Source organism: Saccopteryx bilineata, chromosome 12 (genome assembly GCF_036850765.1).
Source record: "Saccopteryx bilineata isolate mSacBil1 chromosome 12, mSacBil1_pri_phased_curated, whole genome shotgun sequence".
Lineage (NCBI taxonomy): Eukaryota > Metazoa > Chordata > Mammalia > Chiroptera > Emballonuridae > Saccopteryx > Saccopteryx bilineata.
This window is the reverse complement of record NC_089501.1, coordinates 43524431-43542684: the sequence shown is the minus strand read 5'-3', so window position 1 is coordinate 43542684 and position 18254 is coordinate 43524431. Positions and strand designations below refer to the sequence as shown.

Here is an 18254-nt window from a genome sequence, read left to right as displayed (position 1 = left end):
GTTTTAAAGTTTCCAAAGTGATTTATTGTGCCAAGGTTGTGAGGATCAATCACACATTAAGTGTTCAACTTGCAGCAGATCTCTGAAGGCGTCATGGGAACAACACTAAACTGGAAGCCAGTCCACCTGGCACATTGGCAGGGCGCTCTAACCAACTGAATTATCTGGGCAGGGTTAGGAGGTCCTTAGGGAGATAGGATTCCGCACGAGTCTGGGAGGTTGTATCAGAATTTTCAAAAAAGCCGCGCTGCGAGCGGTACTCGTAGGAACTCAGGCCGACCTTACTTTGCAACCCGGAAGAGGGCGGTGTCGCCGAAGGGATGACGTAATAAAGCGTCGCGCCGAGGGTGACGCAGAGCGTGGACCGCGACGGACACCGCCTGTCACCCCCAGGACTTGTTGCGGAGGAGGGGAGGACGCTATGGCGGTTCTGCTGGAGACCACGCTGGGCGACATCGTCATCGACTTGTACACGGAGGAGCGGCCGCGCGGTGAGGCCTGCCGCGCTCACCTCTCGCCGGGGCGGCCATGTCCTTTCTCCACTCTGCCTTCGCCTCCCAGTCCCCGACGTCGGCTGGTTCGCGCGTCTGGGCTGCTGTGCCGGCCACCCAGCTCTTATTAGCGGGCCTTGGTTAGAAAAGTTTTTGTGTGGAGCAGCCCTTCTCCCTTACTGAGTGCTGGCGCATCGAGTGGCGGGTGCCTGCGGTGTTAAATGTCTATGTGTGTGTTAGTGTGTTATGCCTGACAGCAGTATACAGTGTCCACAAAGCTTTAGTGGCTTTAGAGCGCTTTACTGATGACCCAGGAGCACAACCAGGATTCCATGGTGTGTAATCCATCAGTAAGTCTCGATGAACGTAGAGAGGATGTGCTTGGGTGAGTGTGGGCATCCCGCCTGGATGGAGGAAGGGCTGGCCGGAGGTGTGCACGGAGCCTTAGCACTCACTCATTGATCGCCTGCTAGGCGAGACTTTGCCAGGCCCTGGGATAGGCACCTTGCCCCGGGGGCGAGGGGAGGTGTCTGAGTTTTCATTGGGGGAAATCTACACTGGAACCCATTTAACTTTTTTAAGTGTCATAAAAGAAAACAAATTTCTATGGAAACCAGAGGAAGGACGAATTCTTCTTAGTTGGGGGCGGGAAGAAGCGAAGCTAGCAAAGAATGCCAGACACTTGAACTAGCTCTTTCAAAGATGAATGGAAATGAGGATTTCCTTTGAGTTTGCTTAATCTTCTGGAAACAGCAGGTAGCTCGGCGTGGCTTGAAGGAATGGTATGTGGCATGGAATGGCAGACTGCGAGTCTGGTTGTATATGGTAGATTCTGAATAGTCTTATGTGCCCTACAGATGACCAGAGTATTTGAAGGTTCTAAAAACAGGATTGAGGAATGGCAAACTTGTTTTAGGAAGATAACAAGCAGCAATGTGGAGAATGTGTTAGAATAGGGACAATCTGGAGGCCAGGAGAGGTTAAAACCAGAGGCATGCCCTCACGGAAGGTAGTCTACCAAAGGGGATGGAACAAACCACAGTATTGTACAATGAGTGCCTTCTACTGCATACACCTCTCACACTCTGCTGTCTCCCCATTCCCAACACTAAATACCCAACCCTATACCCATGCCTTTTTCATGCTGTTGCCTCTACCCCAGGGGTCGGGAACCTATGGCTCACAAGCCAGATGTGGCTCTTTTGATGGCTGCATCTGGCTCGCAGACAAATCTTTAATAAAAATAATAATAATGTTAAAAATATAAAACATTCTCATGTATTACAATCCATTCATTTCCTACCGCTCATGTTCATGGTTGTGGGTAGCTGGAGCCAATCAAAGCTGTCCTCCGGGACCAACACCAAATTTTTATTGGATAATGCCTAACATACACGGGTCGTTGTATGGCTCTCATGGAATTACATTTTAAAATATGTGGCATTCATGACTCTCTCAGCCAAAAAGGTTCCCGACCCCAGCTCTACCCTACGGTTCTCTCCACTGCTGTCCTTTTGCAGAATTCTTGCTTATAAGTAAAATAAATAAATAAATAAATAAATAAATAAATAAATCTCAGCCTGACCAGGCGGTGGCGCAGTGGATAGAGCATAGGACTGGGACACAGAGGACCCAGGTTCGAAACTCCCAGGTCTATGGTTTAAGCGTGAGCTCATCTGATTTGAGCATAGCTCACCAGCTTGAGCCCAAGATCACTGGCTTGAGCAAGGGGTCACTCACTCTGCTGTAATCCCCCGGTCAAGGCACATATGAGCAAGCAATCAATGAACATCTAAGGTGCCCCAGCGAAGAATTGGTGCTTCTCATCTCTCTCCCTTCCTGTCTGTTCCTCTCTCTGTCCCTCTCTGTTTCTGTCACACACAAAAAAATAAGTAAAATCTCAGGTCAAGCAGTATCTCCACTATGTCCATTGTCCCCAAGCAGAGTTAGATCTGTTTCTTCTGCTCTGTCTCAGGTCTTTTATAAATTACACAACATGTATTTTGTTAAGACTTTTATCTGTTGTCCTGGAGTTATTTGCAAGTCTTGTCTCCTCTCAAGAATATAGATTCCCAAGAGAGCAGGCACCGTGCCTTAATAATGAGCACCTTGTGCAATACTTAACACTTTGAGGACACACACTGAAGATTTATTATATTGACTAATGATTAGTCGATATGTGTTGTATTAGGACTTTTTGTACAAGTGATATAAACTCAACTCAAACAGCTGAAAGAAAATCATTGATTGTCTCATATTACTAGGGTCAGCTTGGCTGTAAGGACAGCGGGATCCAGGAGATAGGGAATTGTGTTTTTCATCTTTTGGTTTTGCTTTCCTTGGAGTTTGATCACCACTCTTCACATGGAGCAGCACCTGGCAGAGGAGTGGGCCTCTTTCCCCAGGCTGTGAGCAACTAAAGGGGAGATAGGGTTATCCCACCTAATTAACACAGGCAGAACAGATAAGCATGGGTTCTCGAAAGATACCTTGGAACATTAAAAACATAAGCCCACCCTGTTTGTGTGTATTTGAAGCAAGTGATTGGATATGTGTTTATTTGAATAACTACTTGCCAATCCATAGTAAACATCCATATTTGTTTTCCTTTTTTCTTCCCTCCTTCTCTCCCTTCTTTTTCTTTCCTTTTTCCCTTTCTATTATAGAGAATTTAAGACATACAGACATAGAAATATTTCAATGAACCCTCATGTGCCAATGACCAGCTTCATTTAATAGCTCTCAATACACACCAACAGCCTGACGAGGCAGTGGCTCAGTGGATAGAGTGTCAGCCTGGGATGCTTAGGACCCAGGTTCAAAACCCTGAGGTCACTGGCTTGAACGCAGGTTCACTGGCTTGAACCCAAGGTCTCTGGCTTGAGCAAGGGGTCACTGGCTCAGCTGGAGCCCCCCAGTCAAGGCACATATGAGAAAGCAATCATTGAACAACTAAGGTACCTCAACTATGAGTTAGTTGATGCTTCTCATCTTTCTCTCTTCCTATCTGCCTGTCTCTGACTCACTAAAAAAAAAATAATATTTTTTTTTATTTCTACTCCCACCTCCACTGGATGTTTTATAATAAATTCTTAATGTGGGATTTATTTAATCTGTAATTAGTTCAGTTTGTGTCTTAAAAGATACTTTAAAAAGACAACATAACCATAAATCATTATATCTGAAAAAATTAGCAAATTTCCTTAGTATCATTTGTATTTTTCTTATGTCTCATATACATTTAAAATTATTTGGTAATTTAAGTTAGGATCCAGAAAAGGGCCATGTATTATATTGGTTGATATATCTCTTAAATTTTTTTAATCTGTAATCTATAGGTTCTCCACCTCCCTTTTTAAAAATTAAGACTATTTTTTTGAGCAGTTTAAGGATTATAGCAAAACTGAGGGCAAGATAAAGAGATTTCCCATCTACCCCCTACTTCTGCGCACATGCAACATTCTCCTAATTGTTGGTATTCCCCAACAAAGTCATACATTTTTTGTACCATTTGTAAAAAGTTACATTATACATGTTGTACATTCTCTAGTCTCTGCCAGTCCAGTTCTTTTAATGTTCATTTTAAGCCTCCATGAGGTCTTCCAATTTCTCCAGCCGGAAACAGTCTCTCTTTTGAACTTTTGTGACATTTTTTAACCTACATTTTACCATTTTACTATTTAAGTGGCAGAAATGGTATTTTCAGGCATGGCTAGTATTGTAACTAATTTTCCTTTTATTCTTTTATAAAATCAATCAATCAATAAATGATTGCTTAATATATTGCCCTTTTTATGCTCATTGCCTTTTATAGCTTTGGATATTTGACCATTTGGGGGAGGTTTTTATGGTAATTTAGAAATTAAATTTATTGCTTGTACTTGCTTAAAAATCTATTTGTGAACTACTGTAATAGATTTATTATTTGTTTTCTTTCAGCCTGCTTGAACTTCCTGAAGTTGTGCAAAATAAAATATTACAATTATTGCCTTATTCACAATGTACAGGTGAGTCAGTGGATACTAGTCATGTCCTTTGTTATTGGATAGCAAATTCTGTGTATTAATAAAGTATCCTATATATTATAGAGGGATTTTATCATACAAACTGGGGATCCTACAGGGACTGGCCGTGGAGGAGAGTCTGTTTTTGGGTAAGTTATTTTTAAATGAGTAAAAATAAAATTGCTTCTTAGCAATGTTAACGAGTGTATTTCAATCTGCATTTTAAAATATGCAAATTAGATTGTTTCTAAGTTTCCTAAATGTCTACAGCATAAGAAGGAAATATTTTAAATCATACTGGTAGTTCTATAAAGAAATGGTAACCCTATATGTTGTTAGTACTTTTGTATTTCATGTTGAGAACACTTATATTTTATAACCTTATATGTATTTTCAGTCAACTGTATGGTGATCAAGCAAGCTTTTTCGAGGCAGAGAAAGTGCCCAGAATTAAGCACAAGAAGAAAGGCACTGTGTCCATGGTGAACAATGGCAGTGATCAGCATGGATCTCAGGTTAGAAAGTGGGTGAGATGAGTTTTGCTTTAAAATGAAGGACTGTAAGGACCCCACAAGGTTATCTTTTAAAATTATCCAGTAAGGAGAAAATTTCAATCAAAGGTATTTGTTAGAAGATAAAAAATGCAGTTTTTTTCAAAAATTATATGACAGCACAAAAAAAAGCAAAATAATATTTTGTTCTTTTAAATGTAAGGCATGCCCATTGTGAGGAATTTAGAAAACACTGAAAAGTACGAATAAAGAAAATAGCATCATCCCCAATTTTACCATTCATGGATCACCAGTGTTCACACTGTGGCCTCTTCCTTTTCTGTATTTATTACTTATTTCAAAACAGGCCATGCTGAGCACTTTTCATTCATTGTCTTGTTTAATGCTCACTGGAACTCCATTTGGAGAAGATGCTTTATTTCCCCTCACAATTTACATGTGAAGAATCTGAGCCTTGCCTTGTCCAAGTATTTTAAACAATCAGGCGAAGGTGTATACATATTGACATCTTATATATAAGCTTTGTACTTTTTACTTAGTACTAGAAACAAGTGGGTAAGAATCCATGCAGTTAATGTAGTCTTTTGTGTATATTTTGTCAGTCTATAATTTCAGTTTGAATTATATATAGTATATGTATATATTTGTGTTCTGTGTTTTTCTTTACAGTTTCTTATTACTACAGGGGAAAATCTAGATTACCTTGATGGTGTTCATACCGTGTTTGGTGAGGTGACGGAAGGCATGGACATAGTTAAGAAAATCAATGAGACCTTTGTTGACAAGGAATTTGTACCATATCAAGATATCAGGTATGGTTACAATTTGCTATTTGAATGTACTAGAATAATTTGATACTGTGATATTTGAGATAGTAGCAGTGATGGCATGTGTAAGACTATTTTTTGGATAATTCCAAAGCATAAATTAGTACAAGACTATAAGAGTCTTTTTAATAGCCTGACCAGGCGGTGGCGCAGTGGATAGAGCATCGGACTGGGACGCAGAGGACCGAGGTTCGAAACCCCAAGGTCGCTGGCTTGAGTGTAGGGTTGCTGACTTGAAGCCCAATGTCGCTGGCTTGAGCAAGGGGTCACTCACTCTGCTGTAATTCCCCAGTCAAGGCACATATGAGAAAGCAATCAATGAACAACTAAGGTGCTGCAACAAAGAATTGATGCTTCTTATCTCTCTCCCTATCTGTCCCTCTCTCTCTCTCACTAAAAAAAAAAAAAAAAAGAATCTTTGTAATAAAAGAGAACTTTTATGTTTTTATACTTGTACTAAGTATTTATAATTGCTTATGTTGGAAGGAATTGTCTTGAGTTTTTTTTTTTTTGTTTGTTTGTTTTTTCATTTTTCTGAAGCTGGAAACAGGGAGAGACAGTCAGACAGACTCCCGCATGCGCCCGACCGGGATCCACCCGGTACGCCCACCAGGGGCGACGCTCTGCCCACCAGGGGGCGATGCTCTGCCCATCCTGGGCGTCGCCATATTGCGACCAGAGCCACTCTAGCGCCTGGGGCAGAGGCCAAGGAGCCATCCCCAGCGCCCGGGCCATCTTTGCTCCAATGGAGCCTCGGCTGCGGGAGGGGAAGAGAGAGACAGAGAGGAAAGTGCGGCGGAGGGGTGGAGAAGCAAATGGGCGCTTCTCCTGTGTGCCCTGGCCGGGAATCGAACCCGGGTCCTCCGCACGCTAGGCCGAAGCTCTACCGCTGAGCCAACCGGCCAGGGCTGTCTTGAGTTTTTTAAAATGCAGATTATTGAGAAATATGGCAAAAGTACTAAGCTTTAGACATTACTGTATACTATTTTATAGTAATGCAGAGTAATATCAAACAACCAAAAATAGTAACACTATTTGTGATGGTGTATGCTAGTAACATCTTTGTGCAATAGGACCTTATGGTTTTTTGGCTTTAGACATACATAAGACATTTATTATATTTATAAAAAGTAAAACATAGATTCTGAAATAACGTATGTGTAACATTTGACTTGGGTTTATTTTGTAAGGATTAATCATACAGTAATTTTAGATGATCCATTTGATGACCCTCCGGATTTATTAATTCCTGATCGATCACCAGAACCTACTAAGGAGCAACTAGATGTAAGTTGAGTCCATTTGTGATGGAATATACGTGCATATTAATGCTTTGCATAGCTTTAGCTTTTTAGCTTATTAAAACATTTCTTCAGGATGACTGTCTTGCTTGATATATTATCCTAGGATAAGTTTAGAATTCTTTTACTTTTCTATGGAGATATTCGTTCTTCTAGCTGTCTTTTTATTTCCCATTATAATGTCCTTTCTTCATTTTCTACTCCACCAAAAAGCCTTAGCCCTGGAAGCTTACACGAACATTTTGGGGAAATGTTTTTCTTATCTTGTAACTCTGCATGGTTTATCTAAAAGCTCAAAATATTTTTAAGGGAATTTTTCAATTGGGGGATATTCTGAAGCCAGGCTAGAACCCAGAAATTTCTGTGGAACACTGCAGACTTTTTCCTCAGATATTTTAAAGTATAAATTTCTGCTTACGAGACTTCCTTAAAGCTAAATTTATCTTTATAATTGGATTTGGTGCTTAATTTCTAAGATCACTTATCTTCTGCCTTCAGCACTTAATTGGATACCAGATAGTTTCTATATAAATGATTTTTTGATTTAACAGTAAACTAGAAGACTAGTCTAATATTATCAATTAATTTAAATAAATTTTCAGAAGTTTGTAAATTTCACATATGAAACAAATGAAGTTATTCTGTTCTAATATATTTGCTGGAACCAAGAATAAAGTATAATGTTTCATATTTTTCAGATTTTTCTATCCTTTGCATATATATATGAGTAACTTCTGCCTTACAGAGTGGTCGAATAGGAGCAGATGAAGAAATCGATGATTTCAAAGGAAGATCAGCTGAAGAAGTAGAAGAAATAAAGGCAGAAAAAGAGGCCAAAACCCAAGCTATTCTATTAGAAATGGTAAGATAATTATCTTTGTTCAAATAATTGTTCAGTGCTATACAGTATTTAATACATATTTACTGTTCATTTATTTCTGGCTTTTTGATAGCTTTAAAATATTAATACAAAAATTTAGCTAAGAGTTTTTTTTCTGGATTAAATTTTGTATGACATAATAGCATGTGTAAAAGTAAACAAGTTTGATTCTACTATTCCAACCACCTTCTTTAAAAATGGAAAGTAGAGCCCTGGCCAGTTGGCTCAGCGGTAGAGTGTTGGCCCAGTGTGTGGAAGTCCCAGATTTGATTCCTGACCAGGGCACACAGAAGTGCCCATCTGCTTCTCCATCCTTCCCCCTCTCCTTTCTCTCTGTCTCTTTCTTCCCCTCCTGCAGCCAAGGCTCAGGAGCAAAGTTGGCTTGGAGGGTGAGGATAGCTCCATGCCCTCCACCTCAGGCACTTAAATGGCTCAGATTGCAATGGAGCAACGCCCCAGATGGGCAGAGCATCGCCCCCTGGTAAGCATGCCTGGTGGATCCTGGTTGGGCACATGCCGGAGTCTCTCTGCCTCCCTGCTTCTCACTTCAGGAAAATACAAATACAAAAGAAGAGAAAAAAAAAGGAAAGTGGAGATCCGCCTTACAAATATTAAATGGACTTCATTTGTTATACTAATCATTTTTAAAGTGTTTCTTGGACAAAATTTTATCTATATTAATGAGTTATTCTTTGTACAACTCAAGTGTTGTTGAGATTAAATAGTAGAATAGTAGTTACAGGATAAAATAAACCTGGATAGAATTGAATTCTCAAAAACATAGTCCTCCTCTGTATTACTAATAATATGAAGTCATTTGTGGAACAGTAGATTATTAAGTAGATTATTAGATGACCCGCAGGACATTTTTCCCATTTCTTATTTTTGTGGACTAGGTATACCATTTACATAGTAGATCATCAATAAATATTTGAATGGATAGGTGATAATTAAGTTTTTATTATCATCATTTTATATACTGGAATTTTCAGATTTACAGTCTTGTTTTAAAATACATATTGCATCACCAGTCTGAAGGAATGGATATTAAAGACTACAATTCAGGAATATTTTACTTAAAATTAAAATGCACATTTTAATGAGCACACTGTGTATCAGGGAACATTGACTCAGAACAATCAACCTCAAGACAAATTCTAAGAAAATCATTGAACCTCAAAAGTCCTTGAGCAACAGCCTTGCAACAAATGACATAATAGGGAAAGAACGTTAGATTGTCATCTGAGTTTACAACAGCAAAAGTAAAAGAAGTTTATGCCAGAAGAAAATGGGCCAGTGTAGTTTTAAAACTGTTTATTTGCAGATAATTTTAAATTTATGGAAAACTTATAAAAAAGAGTGCAGAAAGCTGTCTACCTTTTACCCAGACTTACCAGTTTTTAACTTTGCCACATATGCTTGATCTCTCATTCTCTCTCCTCTCCCTCTTGTCTGTCTCTTCTCTCTCTCCATCCACCCTCCCTCTGTCACTGATTGTACATGTACATGCACATATTATTTTTTCTGGGCCATTTGAAATGAGGTTGCAGCCCTGGCCGGTTGGCTCAGTGGTAGAGCGTCGGCCTGGCGTGAGGAAGTGCCAGGTTCAATTCCCGGCCAGTGCACACAGGAGAAGCGCCCATCTGCTTCTCCACCCCTCCCTCTCTCCTCTCTGTCTCTCTCTTCCCCTCCCGCAGCCAAGGCTCCATTGAAGCAAAGTTGGCCCGGGCGCTAAGGATGGCTCCATGACCTGTGCCTCAGGTGCTAGAATGGCTCTGGTCACAACAGAGCGATGCCCCGGATGGGCAGAGCATCGCCCCCTGGTGGGCATGCTGGGTGGATCCCGGTCAGGCGCATGTGGGAGTCTTTCTGACTGCCTCTCCGTTTCCAGCTTCGGAAAAATACAAAAAAAAAAAAAAAAAGAAATGAGGTTGCAAACATCATTCTCTTGACCTCCTACATCATTAAGTATTTCCTAAGAGTAGCAGTGTTATTCTACACATTCACCGTATAGTTATTAAAATCAGGAAATTTAAAAGTAATACAAATTGCAGTTCATATTCCAATTTTTTTTTTTTTTTTTTTTTTTTTTTTTGCATTTTTCTGAAGCTGGAAACAGGGAGAGACAGTCAGACAGACTCCCGCATGCGCCCGACCGGGATCACCCAGCACGCCCACCATGGGGCGAAGCTCTGCCCACCAGGGGGCGATGCTCTGCCCATCCTGGGGGTCGCCATGTTGCGACCAGAGCCACTCTAGCGCCTGAGGCAGAGGCCACAGAGCCATCCCCAGCGCCCGGGCCATCTTTGCTCCAATGGAGCCTTGGCTGCGGGAGGGGAAGAGAGAGACAGAGAGGAAAGCGCGGCGGAGGGGTGGAGAAGCAAATGGGCGCTTCTCCTGTGTGCCCTGGCCGGAATCGAACCTGGGTCCTCCGCACGCTAGGCCGACGCTCTACCGCTGAGCCAACCGGCCAGGGCCTCATATTCCAATTTTGTCAGTTATTTCAGTAATATCCTTTATAGCTCCTCCCACCCCACAATCCAGCTTTCCAAAGCTGTCAAGCCCAGAAGGGTGATTGTGTTTAATTAGATACATCAGTAAAAACAACAAAACAAAGATTTGCCTTTGTGGAGCTTATATGTTACTATACAACACATTATTATTAACTTAAGTCCATAATTTATGGTAGGGTTAACTCTTTGTGTTGTACACTCTGTGGACTTTGACATGGCATGTGTCTACCCTTATGGTATCACACAGAACAGTTTCATTGCCCCCAAATCAGTGCTCCACTTCGCTCTTACCGCCCCGCAACCCTTGTCAGCCCTGATTCTTTGTACTGTCTGCAGGTTTTTTGCCTGTTTCAGAGTGTCATGTGATTGGAATTGTACAGCATGTGGCCTTTCAGACCGGCTTCTCTCATTGAGCGATATGCATTTAGAGTTCCTCCATGTCTTTGGCTACCTTGGTAACTCATCTCTTTTGATTGTTAAATAACGTAGTGAAGTACGTTCATTCCCCTATTAAAATACTGATTAGCAAGTATGAATAAGGCTGCTATAAACATTTGTGTGTAGAATTTTGTATAGGCATAAGTTTTTAATTCATTTGGGTAACTACCAGCGCAGTTCTGGGTTGTGTGGTTTAGCTTTGTAAGAAATTGCCAAGTTGTCTCTAAATGGCTGTACCATTTTTACTCTACATCCTGTCCAGCGTGTGGTCTTGTTCATGTTTTGGATTTGAACCATTCTAGTAGATGATCCTGTGTCCCTTTTGGTTCTCACTATTAGCAGGTTTTATCTTCTGTTTTCTAAGAACATTGGTTTCTCTTAGTGTATTTGTGTGTAATATAATGACAATTCAATTAGTGTTTTGCATTATTGACTAATGTTTTGAACTTCATAGCTGTTAAGAGTATTTTAAGTTATTTTGTTATCTTTGACAGGTAGTATAATGAGTTGTTTTCTACGTCATTAACTATTTCTCATTTGTACTTCCTTTAGCTGTGGTATTTCTGCTATTGTAGGTGCTCTTGGGAATTGTACTGATTTGCTTTCCCCGTATGTGCTGTGATACTTGCTGGACATAGGTTATTGTTTTTTAATAGGTTTCAGAGACGCTGAGCAGGTCTCACTGGCATTGTTTCTTCTTACTGTTTCTGATTTTCAAGATTTCTTTTAGTTATTGAAGAGGAGATATTTCATGTGACAATCTTACCAGAAATCTACTCTGAGGGTTTTGAATATACGTGTAAAAGAATATCGTTTTTCTCCATCTACAAAGGCCATGGGAAATAGTTTTCCTGCAGTGGAACGAACACCATCATGGTTTTCTCTGTTACCCTCACTGCTTCTTCCATCGGAAGTGGTATCTCTGCTCAATGCAGTGGTTGACTGTGCAGTTGACTCAAGTGGATGATAGTGAGGGGAGAATAAAAAACTAGAAACACTGTCCGGAATTGTTCTCTTCCGTATTGAATGATAATATGGAAAGAATTGGTCATTGCTAAAGCAGATGGCTAGATTCAATAAGATAGTATTTTTAGGGCTTGGAATGACGTACCTACCTGTAAAACTCTCGAGATGTGCAAAGGAATGGCCAGAAGGAAAACCAAGAAACAGGACATCTGTTATTTCTGCTGAGAGGCGGGGGATAATGAGATCAGGGGACACTAGTTCTTAAGCTAGTTGTTGTCGTCACAGATGTTTTTTACTTGTATGCTTCATAATTTAGATATGCTTTACATAAATTCTGGTTTTAGTATATCAAGTAGGGGGGGAAAAAGTGAAGATAAAAACCCAGATAAATTTGGGTTCAAATCCCAACTCAAATTGCTTATTATTGTGTGGCTAAGGGCAAGTTATTATTTAACCTTCTTGAATTTCACTTTCACAAAAGGGATTGTTGTGTTAAGAGTTATTCCTAATGAATTTTGAGGTCGTATTTAGATTTCTTTTCCTGAGCCTGCAGTGCATAATGTAAGTTTAGATGTTTTAGGGAAATCAGCATTTTGGGCTTGGATAGGGTATTTAGAATGGAAACTAAAGAAATTGATTTGTATTTTTGTTTATTTGTAATTTAGGTGGGAGACCTACCTGATGCAGATATCAAACCTCCAGAAAATGTGCTCTTTGTGTGTAAATTGAATCCAGTGACCACAGATGAGGATCTGGAAATAATATTCTCAAGATTTGGGCCAATAAGAAGGTAATCTCTAGAATTAGTGAAAGATTTTAGGAAAACTAAGTATTAATTTATGGTTTTCTAATGACATATTTCTGATGAATTTATGAACTCTAGGTGATTTTTATACTGGTGTGAATTTTACAGATGAGTCTTTGGGACAGTAGGGAAGGAAAATATGTATGTATATGTGTATAAGTACTTATAAAAATATATGCATATTATGTATATGTAATTGAATGATTCTCCCACTTTCAACATATTTTCACTGGAGGTGAATGGAACAGTTTAAATCTAGTTCTTTAGTATTCTCAATACCGTTCTTTTTTTTTTCTTTTTTTTTTTACAGAGACAGAGTCAGAGAGAGGGATAGATAGGGACAGACAGACAGGAACGGAGAGATGAGAAGCATCAATCATTAGTTTTTCGTTGCGCGTTGATTGCTTTCTCATATGTGCCTTGACTGCGGGCTTTCAGCAGACCGAGTAACCCCTTGCTGGAGCCAGCGACCTTGGGCTCAAGCTGGTGAGCTTTGCTCAAACCAGATAAGCCCGCGCTCAAGCTGGTGACGTTGGGGTCTCGAACCTGGGTCTTTTGCATCCCAGTCTGACACTTTATCCACTGCGCCACCGCCCGGTCAGGCTCAATACCTTTCTTTAATGATGAAAATATTTATTGTATTTACGTTCTTCCTAAAAATACCAGTAATCTATATCAAGATTAATTTGAATGTAAGTTTTCCCAAATTTTTCTTTTGACTAATTTTCTCTTCATTATTAATGCAAAAGTCTATGAAGCTTGCTTATATTTCTGTAAGAAAGAGTAATATTTTATAATTACTTAAAAAGTACTTTTTTATGTTTAAAATTTTTTTCTTTTCTTTTTTGTTTTTTTTTATTCTAAGCTAGAAACGGGAGGCAGTCAGACAGACTCGCGCATGCGCCCGACCGCGATCCACCCGGCATGCCCACCAGGGGGCGGTGCTCTGCCCATCTGGGGCATTGCTCTGTCGCAACCAGAGCCATTCTAGTGTCTGAGGCAGAGACCATGGAGCCATCCTCAGTGCCCAGACCAACTTTGCTCCAGTGGAGGCTTGGCTGCGGGAGGGGAAGAGAGAGACAGAGAGGAAGGAGAGGGGGAGGGGTGGAGAAGCAGATGGGCACTTCTCCTGCGTGCCCTGGCCGGGAATCGAACCCAGGACTCCTACACGCCAGGCCAACGCTTTACCACTGAGCCAACCGGCCAGGGCTAGAATTTTTTTTCATAAAGCCATTCTTGATTATTCCTGTTGAAAGAAAAATCTTTTTGTTTTGTTTTGTTTTTGTATTTTTCTGAAGCTGGAACCGGAGAGAGACAGTCAGACAGACTCCCACATGCGCCCGACCGGGATCCACCCGGCACGCCCACCAGGGGCGATGCTCTGCCCTTCCAGGGCGTCGCTCTGCCGCGACCAGAGCCACTCTAGCGCCTTGGGCAGAGGCCAAGGAGCCATCCCCAGCGCCCGGGCCATCTTTGCTCCAATGGAGCCTCGGCTGTGGGAGAGGAAGAGAGAGACAGAGAGGAAGGAGGGGGGGGTGGAGAAGCAGATGGGCGCTTCTCCTATGTACCCTGGCCGGGAATCGAACCCGGGTCCCCCGCCCGCCAGGCCGATGCTCTACCGCTGAGCCAACCGGCCAGGGCCAAGAAAAATCTTTTTGGAAACAACTATTCAATTTTATTTCTTCACTCATTTACAATATATTATATTTATAAAAACTATTCCTATACTGCTACGTTTTATTTTTCAATTTTAGACATTATATGCTGACTTCCTGCTAAGGAAGGTGAGGATTGTCCTTCTGTTACTAACCTCCTGTGTTCATTGTTTCCTTTTACTTCTTTGGTAATGTCATAATTTTAGTTAGGCCATTATTCAGTATTTGCATTTTAATGTATATATAAATACTGTAACAGTTGAACCATATGCTGTAATGTGATTACCTTTCCTTTTCCCCCCAGTGTTTTATTTTCCTGTTTCATTTAGTGTAAGATGAGACAGGACACGTGAGGAAAAGCCAGGCAGTTCTACTCCACCTTATTGGCCCTTTCTCTTGGTTGTTACATGGATTAGTTCTATAGAATAGCTACACTTATGGGGTTAAATCGATGAGCTTGGGTTATATTAAAATTCAAAAACTCCAAAGCATAGACTTACTAAACATGTGTATGTATGAATGTGCACATACATAAATAATAACAATATTATTAGATAGACTATAATTTATCTACATTTAGGGAGTAGAAGTGAATTATAATTAAAAAAAATTTTAACAGTAGTTTACTTTTGCCACAGGAAAATTAAATATTTTTATCTTATTTTTCCTTCAGTGCTTCAGGAGTTTAGGATTGTAGGCCTATATTGGGCATTTAAAGTAGAATTAGATAATAGAATTACTAGACCGGTGAACTATTTTTTTTTTTTTTTTAAATTGTTATTGAAGAAATATGGGAAAATAGAGTTCTGTGAGTTTAACTTTGCCTTTTAATAACTGTCTTGTTTTGTTCTTCACCTTTGAAGAGTGAGAATTTATTTTATTGTAATCATTTTTTCCAAACATTCTTTTAGTTGTGAAGTTATTCGAGATTGGAAGACAGGAGAATCCCTCTGTTATGCTTTTATTGAATTTGAAAAGGTAGGTCATAGTATAGATCCATTAAGTTTGATATTGTTCTTGTTCTCATATGGTTTTAAAATGTGGTAATTATAGCACTTTTTCTAGTCTCTAAGATTAGAAACTTACTGTGCCATTTTCTAGGCACCAACGGAAAATCTTTATTATAGTCATATAGGGGATAAATTTAACATCTCTTTGGGTGTTAATATATGTACCTTTACATCTATGTTCATGTATCTTCAAAACATTTTTTTATTTATTCTTTTCCAAGTGAGAGGAAGGGAGATAGAGAGACAGACTCCCACATGCCCCCCTGACCAGGATCCACCCGGCAACCCCCATCTGGGGTCGATGCTCTGCCCATCTGGGACCACTTACAGCTGAGCCATTTTTAGCACCTGTGGCGGAGGCTCCACAGAGCCATCCTCAGTGCCTGGGGTGATGCTCTTGAACCAATTGATCCATGGCTGTAGGAAGGGAAGAGAAAGAGAGGGGAGGGGGAGGAGTGAAGAAGCAGATGTTTGCCTGTCCTGTGTGCCCTGACCAGGAATCGAACCCAGGACATCTGCACTCTGGGCCAATGCTCTACCACTGAGCCAACTGGCCAGGGCCTTATCTTTAAAACTTTAAAGTTTTAGGTAAAGTCCTTCACATTCTATAAGTGATTTCTCAGTGTTAGATACATATAACTGAGAAAGGAAAGAGAACTGTACTGGGTGTTAAGTTCTAGATAGCAATCAATCTGAGCTTTGTCACTGACGAGCTACTATACGACATTTAGCAGTTTAGAACTCCTCTTTCCAGGCATTAATTTCCTTATAAGTAAAACTTGAGTATTGGATTAGATGGTACCTTTTGGTCTAAAATAATAATGATAGTTTTACTCAAATAACTTTCTTTAAGCCAGGCATTAGGTTAATTGACACACGTTTAATCTTCACAACTCTGTGAAATAGGTACCGTCCTCCTTTTCCAAATAAGTAAAGTAAGGCACATAGCAGTATTGTGACATTTAAAGTTATGCACTTTGTGAATATCATAGTTGGGATTTGAATTTACATATGTCTGATTCAGTTCACATTGCTTTTTGCCACTGTGCTAGTCTATGCTGTTGCTTTATGGAGCTTTGGACTAATGTGTGTCTAGTAGTAGCTCATTCTAGCTCAAAGTATAGTTATTCATTGAACCCCCTTTATATTTCAGTGTAATAAACCCTAAGTCTACAAGATGAATAATGGAGAGTTGGGAAGCAGATACCTAACAAATTTTACCTAGATACTGTCAGGGGTACCAGAAGGGCATCTCTGCCTTTGGTCTGCTCTGACTACTTCTTTTTTTTTTTTTTTTTTTTTTGTGTGTGTGTGTGTGTGTGTGTCTTTCCGAAGCTGGAAACAGGGAGAGACAGTCAGACTCCCGCATGCGCCCGACCAGGATCCACCCGGCTCGCCCACCAGGGGGCGATGCTCTGCCCACCAGGGGTCAACGCTCTGCCCCTCCAGGGCGTCGCTCCACCGCAACCAGAGCCACTCCAGCGCCCGGGGCAGAGGCCAAGGAGCCATCCCCAGCGCCCGGGCCATCCCTGCTCCAATGGAGCCCCGGCTGCGGGAAGAGAAGAGAGAGACAGAGAGGAAGGGGGGGGGGTGGAGAAGCAAATGGGCACCTCTCCTATGTGCCCCGGCCAGGAATCGAACCCGGGTTCCCCGCACGCCAGGCCGACGCTCCACCGCTGAGCCAACCGGCCAGGGCCTCTGACTACTTCTTATAACCCTGACAGTGTCAGTCCATCGTTGACACCATAGGCTATGTTATTATGATTTCATTTGTTTTATAGCACATAGACTATAGAGAGCACATTGACTGCCTGTGTGTCCCAGTCTTCTGCAGGTACACCGTTTTCCATGAATAGGTAGTTCAGTTCAACTTTATAGAATCTGTGAGTTTTTTGTTCAGCATTTCAGTTTCTGAGATGGATTGTTTGTGACCTTTATTATTATGTGAAAATCAGACTAAGCCTACATCATTCTGATTCATCATTTTCATGGCCGGTAGCCTCTCTGTACGTGCTAATCATTTAGTCTGTATTTTTTGCATGTGTGGCAAATTCTATATGTTTTGGGTAATCTGGTCCAAAAAGTTTTTAAACTAAAGAGTAAAAGACATACAGAAAATAGCCTGACCAGGCGGTGACGCAGTGGATGGAGCGTCAGACTGGGATGCAGAGGACCCGGGTTCAAGACCCCGAGATTGCCAGCTTGAGTGAGGGCTCATCTGGTTTGAGGAAAAGCCCACCAGCTTGAACCCAAGGTCGCTGGCTCCAGCAAGGGGTTACTCGGTCTGCTGAAAGCCCGCGGTCAAGGCACATATGAGAAAGCAATCAATGAACAACTAAGGTGTCGCAATGAAAAACTAATGATTGATGCTTCTCATCTCTCTCTGTTCCTGTCTGTCTGTGCCTGTCTCTCTCTCTCTCTGACTCACTCTCTGTCTCTGTAATAAATAAATAAATAAATAAATATAAAAAAACAAACTTTAAAAACAAAAAAAGACATACAGAAAATATATAAATCATGAGTAAAGAGCTTGACAAGTTACCACAGTTAATAAATCCATGTGAACCATCACCTAGGTCAAGAAATAAAATATTAGCAGGAAAAAATTATTAGGACCCCAGAAGCCCTCTTTGTGTCCCCTCAGATAATTTCTCCATCACTGCTACTTCTGACATCATACATTGGTTTTGTCTAATTTTAACTTGTATAAATGTAAACACATGTAGGTGTATTTTTGTATCTAGCTTCATTGCCTCTATTTGTAAGATTTATACTTGTTACTGCATGTAGCTTCTGTTAACTTTTTCTGTTCATTTTCATTGACATATGGTATTCTGTGTGTGTGTGCACGT

At 40.7% G+C, this 18254-nt stretch overlaps 1 protein-coding gene across 2 annotated transcripts in view; it reads left to right on the top strand.

Moving 5' to 3' along the window:
• The first annotated feature begins 347 nt into the window (after positions 1-347).
• The window catches only part of PPIL4 (peptidylprolyl isomerase like 4), a 34808-nt gene continuing 16901 nt past the window's right edge, over positions 348-18254 (top strand). The window contains exons 1-9 of one of the 2 annotated variants that reach the window (XM_066247918.1): positions 348-491; positions 4431-4498; positions 4580-4644; positions 4893-5010; positions 5677-5819; positions 7025-7121; positions 7881-7997; positions 12598-12722; positions 15304-15370. In XM_066247918.1, the coding sequence (XP_066104015.1) occupies positions 422-491; positions 4431-4498; positions 4580-4644; positions 4893-5010; positions 5677-5819; positions 7025-7121; positions 7881-7997; positions 12598-12722; positions 15304-15370 (870 nt within the window). In that variant the 5' untranslated portion in view covers positions 348-421. Of the gene's footprint in view, positions 492-514; positions 632-4430; positions 4499-4579; positions 4645-4892; positions 5011-5676; positions 5820-7024; positions 7122-7880; positions 7998-12597; positions 12723-15303; positions 15371-18254 lie in introns of those variants that run through there. The other variant, XM_066247917.1, reaches the window with a different exon arrangement.